Below are 5,496 nucleotides of genomic sequence, written 5' to 3'. Positions count from 1 at the left end.
GATGACTAATTTAAGTAGTAAACAACAATTTGATTGCGCTGTGTGCTCGCAAAATAGTTAGATATCGGCATATTGCAAGTTAGCTTTCTATTTTTTCAAATAAAATATTATCATATAAATGTTGTACTAAAATCTGGTTTCAACTACATCACCTAGTTTTCCTTCCTATAACTCAGTATACATGAGCTCACAACTAATTGACTAAGTACTCTCCAAATTCTCTAATTAAGTGAAATTGGAGGAGGCTTAGCCATCGCAGCCTAAATGAGTTCATGACTAAAAGTGTACTCCCCAAATTGAGGTGAACCCCCTGAGATTCAATGGTCAAGACATTATTAGATTCTATTGAAGTTCATGATTCCAGTCAATTGACAACCATACACCCTCCTAAGGACAGGGTAAGTCCAGTTCATCAAACACCCCGTGTAATGCGCATCTGTAATTGCAACAGTCCACTAAAACTGACATACATATTTTTCCAATGTTTCAAGATAAAACCCTCCCTAGACATTTCTCGTATGCAGACATGCCCTTATAAAAATATTAATTTGAAACTGCTAATTATATCTTTCGAAATTTGGATTCCATCTTTACTCCTTAGAAATTAGAAAAATTCATAAAATATCTTTCATAAATTACCTATCATTCTAATGTGACACAATTTCAGCACTAATCATTTTAGGTTTTTACTATAAGTTATTGTGAAGATTAAACGTTAATTAGAATCAATTCATATCAAAGTTTAAGTTTTGAGATTATACTCAAATCAAACAAAGACCGCATCACTCTACCTTCTTCCTCATTTGTAGCTACACATTTTTCATAACTCAACCTCGTCCATGTCGATCAGTCGATAGACTAATATTTTTTCCACTTGTAAACGTTGTTATTGAGTAACTATTAAAAATTATATAAAAATAAAAAATGTTAAAATATATCAATTAATAGGGAGAAAACACCGAGCCGCCTAGAGTTCTTTCCATATACAAATCCTAATAACTTTAGGTACCTCGACGCTCTCCTTCATGCTTCATATATGGTCAGGGCAAATTACATTTACAATGAGGGGGTATGTGTAATAAAACAAATAAAAAAGGAGGTATTATCAGTAACAAAAACCTTCTTATATAATTCAAACTTCAATCAAACTGTCCCCACTTTTCACGTTATTTCCATGATCTATATTTCATACACACAATGCTGACGTCAACCGCACCCTTACACTCTTCACAAATTTACATACAACCCCTTACGAAAAACTCCCTATAAAACAAACCCACCACCTTTCACATTTCCGTCATAGAAGGAACAGGAACAGGAACAGGAACAAACACAAAGTCTTTTGTGAAGGCTCTGAACCTTTGATGGCAAGAAGAGTCTCTACAAAACTCATCAGAAACTTACCAAATGTTGTAAACTTGCTCAACAAGTCTTCCTCAAACAATCCATTTTTGAACAAGCCCGTTTGTTCAAATTTTCAAAGCCATCAAGGTTTCATTAGATATATTAACTCGTCACCTTCTTCTACGTTAACTTCTATTACTAGCACTTTGAATATAACACACAGTCTTGACAAACAAGTTTCAAACACAGCACGTTTGAGTCTTGATGATACTGAAAGGTTGTTTTCATCTGTGTCCACAAAACAGCTGTTAAGATCATTAGTTAACCTTCATTTAGCTTCTATAGAATCATTTGTGGATTTTGGTATCTGGGTTATGAGATCTAGATTGATTGATACACCACTTTGTAAGGAAATTATTTTGGCTATTGCGAAACATTCTTTTTATGAACATTTTTGTGCTGGTGAGAATTTGAAGGAAGCTTCTAATACTCTTCAAAAACTTTGGGATGATGGCTTGAGAGGGATTTTGGATTATGGTTTGGAAGATGCCATTGATAATCCGTCGTGTGATCGGAATTTGAATGAGTTTCTGAAGGCTGTTGATTCTACAAAGATGCTTCCTCCTTCCTCTGTAAGTTTTAGATCGATCTTACCACATTTTATAATATGGATTTATTTTATCATTTTAGATTAGTATTTGTTTTGGTTTTGATATATTGGCCCACTGTTTAAGATTATTGATTCTTTGGTTTAATGGAATTCTCTTTTATAAGCCCTTTGTTTAATGAGTCAGATATATATGCTGGATGAACTTTATTTTTAACTTTTCCAGATTTGTTCTTGAAAGCATCTAATAATTTGGATTACATTTTGTTATGTAAACAATTTTGCAATCTGTTTTTTTATTGATTTCCTGACCCTGTAAATTTGTATGTAATCAACAGGTGAGCTATGCATGTGTGAAAGTCACTGCAATTTGCCCAATTTCACTGCTTAAACGAGTTAGCGACTTACTAAGATGGGAATACAAAGACCCTTCTTTCGATCTTCCATGGAAGCTCGACACATTACCAATCCTCTCCAAGTCTAGCCCATTCTACCACACTCTTGAAAAACCTGAGCCTTTGTCACCACAAGAAGAACATGATCTCCAACAAGCCTATGAAAGGCTAATCAAGCTTTCAGAGAATTGCTATGATTTAAATCTTCCTTTACTTGTCGATGCAGAATATACATCTGTCCAACCAGCCATCGACTATCTAACATACTCAGCCATGATGAAATTCAATAAGTATAGCAATCCAATTGTATTTGGAACAGTTCAAGCCTATTTGAAAGACGCAAAAGAAAGAACAATTCAAGCAACAGAAGCTGCAGAGAAAATGGGAATCACTATGGGTCTAAAGTTAGTAAGAGGGGCCTATTTGTCCAGTGAAACACAACTAGCTTCTTCCTTGGGCCATGCTTCCCCAATTCACGGAAGCATTCAAGAAACGCACGCATGCTACAATGAGTGTGCGTCGTTTATGATTGAAAAGGTCTTCACAGGCACTGGAGCAGTAGTACTGGCCACACATAACCTTGAGTCTGGTAAAATTCAAAGATCTTCATTGATTTTGTATCCTTTTGTCTTTCGTAAGATTTTTATGTATGCTGATATATATGGATTATGTAGGGCAAGTTGCAGCAGGTAAGGCACAAGGTTTAGGTATAGGAAAGGGGAACCCGAAGCTCCAATTTGCTCAGCTTAAGGGAATGGCTGAAGGGTTATCGTTTGGTTTGAGAAATGCAGGGTTCCAAGTAAGCAAATACCTCCCTTATGGCCCAGTAGAGATGGTAATGCCATACCTTCTTAGAAGGGCGGAAGAAAACAGAGGACTGTTATCTGCCTCAACCTTGGATAGGCAGCTCATGAGGTATGTTCCATATAGGCAATACTGTAATATGCATCAGTTTACATTTACCATGTTTTAGAAATTTCAAATGAATAGAAATGTGTATAATGTCGAAAACTTACCTTACCTCACTATATTTGCTACACAATATTTCAGTAAAAAACATCTTGTCCGCTTTAATATATTTTTATAATGGAACTAGACATAGTAGTAAACACAATGATGTTATTTATGCATTTGATTGGTAACAAAACTAATTTGAGGTTATTTGTGTGGTTTGCAGGAAGGAATTGATAAGGAGACTCAAAGTTGCAGTTTGGTGAGGTGATCTTGACATGATCATGGGTTCTATCAATCAGTGAACTCATAACTCAAGGGCAGAGTCCTAGGTGTAATTAGTCCACATCGAGAGATCATGGAGCATGTAAGGGTCTGGACCTCAGGTTGCCAATGCAACAGGTCAGCGGTCAGCCATGGCCAGATCTTTTTTATTTCTCTTTCTGTTCATAAAATTTTAGGTTGTATGTATTTATGTAAATTTTTCTTCTTAGTAATTGAGAGTATGGGCTCTGCTCTTTTCTTTAGTCTATTGTCCCTTTTATCATCTCCTGATCTGATTTGTGGTGAATGTGTTCCATAGCTGCTGAAAAAACAATTAACTGTGCTATTGTATAAATACGAAAACAGAAAACAGAATAGAAGGAATACAAAATTAAGAAACAAGACAATAATGAGATGAGAAAGAGCAGTATATATATAGATAGAAACAAACAAACTAAAAAGAATGTAAATAATAATATGAGCATGCCATTATCCTGATCTCTCACCCTGGTGGAGAATTCCACATTCTCCACTTACAACAAAATTAAGCCACTGCTCACCCCAGAGTACTCACAAGTCACAAGTAATACTTGGTCAATAGACTCATAATGTGTGTATGTATCATTGAACTTGGAGAACCTGGAATTCTCCATTGTACTGTTTATAGTCACTTGTTTTTTAGCAAAATAGTCATTCTATACCCTATGTAGTCAAAGGCGGCCCCTGGGCGTTGCCAATGTACTTAATTTTGTTGAGCCACACTGTCACTGCCTGGCGGTATTGCCTCGTCTTTGGTAGTGTTGCCTTACATGCATCTTTGCCAATGATCCATCGCCTGACCTTTGTTCTGCTTCATTCAGCATATATAATCAGTCGAACAGTTTCTTTATAACATTATTATCCTCCCCCCTAGAAAGCAGTTAATACATGCAAGCATGAACTCACACACAAACTCTCACTGGACACCCACTGATATCAACAAAAAGTTTGCGAGACACGTCTTTACTTTTAATTTGGCACCTCTTTGTTAGATTCCACTCTTTTCCCCTTTTTGCCTGGATTGAACAATATAGTAAATGGTGAACTATCCTCCTCCTTATCAGCGCACGTTTGACAGGGTGACAACCCTAACTTAACAAGCTGGGGTTCCAAATGAAATGGAAAAGCATGTATCTTATATCGTATATCACAAATTCTTGCATATATAATTTTAGCTAGGGAATGATTCTTGTACTTCATTCTCATACATCTTTTCATTCTTGAATTTTAATTTGTGATTTTAGCTTGACATTTTTCTGAGTAAATCTTTTCTTTCATTTGATCGAGTTTCTGTAGCTGCGATTATCAATTGATATAAACAACTTCCTAGACTAATCTGAGTCCTGTATTGACTAACTTCTCTTGGACATGTTATTGAGATATTATATCACAACATATTGACCATCATCATTAGTTTGCATTCTTCGTAATGTTATTTTTTGAGGGATAAGCATCAAAAGTCTTTGAGAATTGGAAATCATCCATCCTGTCATTTCTCATTGAATGCAATTTCAGAACACAAGACTTATTCCCAGCTAACCGCCAAATTTCTTAGCATTTCCACCTCTGTCATCCTTGCAACTAAATGTTTTTGGATCTTCCTTTGTGCCCCCTGATGAACACACCAATATTGGCTATGTACAATTTTGTGATTATGGAATCTTCTTTGCAGCAAGAAAAGACTCATCCTATGCAGGTACAGCCACTGATTGTCGAGCAACACAAAGCATCGAATGGACTACCATAAAAGGGATAAACAATTTTCTTATAGAGGTTGATGCAAAGCGCACTGGAATAATACTTTTGGCATTAGTCAGCAGAAGCTGAAGGTACCTACTCTCAGTTTTCTAACAGAGTTCTGCAGTCTTACTTTAATTTTGTCATACTGATTTTGTC

The 5,496-nt window shown here is 35.9% G+C and overlaps 1 protein-coding gene across 1 annotated transcript; it reads left to right on the top strand.

Annotated features, from left to right (window-relative positions):
• Nucleotides 1–1,290: 1,290 nt before the first annotated feature.
• Nucleotides 1,291–3,824, top strand: LOC147480302 (proline dehydrogenase 2, mitochondrial-like). The gene is made up of 4 exons (XM_086576194.1): nucleotides 1,291–1,976; nucleotides 2,290–2,935; nucleotides 3,021–3,261; nucleotides 3,524–3,824. Exons 1-4 carry the CDS (start codon nucleotides 1,365–1,367, stop codon nucleotides 3,561–3,563), a joined length of 1,539 nt encoding a protein of 512 aa, XP_086432320.1. The 5' UTR covers nucleotides 1,291–1,364; the 3' UTR covers nucleotides 3,564–3,824.
• Nucleotides 3,825–5,496: the final 1,672 nt, after the last annotated feature.

Source organism: Coptis chinensis, chromosome 8 (assembly GCF_015680905.1).
Source record: "Coptis chinensis isolate HL-2020 chromosome 8, ASM1568090v1, whole genome shotgun sequence".
In the NCBI taxonomy this organism is placed as follows: Eukaryota; Viridiplantae; Streptophyta; class Magnoliopsida; order Ranunculales; family Ranunculaceae; genus Coptis; species Coptis chinensis.
Note: the sequence above shows the minus strand (reverse complement) of the source record. Positions and strands in the feature narration are given on the sequence as shown.

Bases quoted from the DNA above. Each gene is read 5' to 3' on its own strand.
- LOC147480302 (XM_086576194.1), top strand. From the start codon at position 1,365: ATGGCAAGAAGAGTCTCTACAAAACTCATCAGAAACTTACCAAATGTT. The intron at 1,977-2,289 runs GTAAGTTTTAGA...TGTAATCAACAG, and splicing joins AGATGCTTCCTCCTTCCTCT to GTGAGCTATGCATGTGTGAA. The intron at 3,262-3,523 runs GTATGTTCCATA...TGTGGTTTGCAG, and splicing joins TTGGATAGGCAGCTCATGAG to GAAGGAATTGATAAGGAGAC.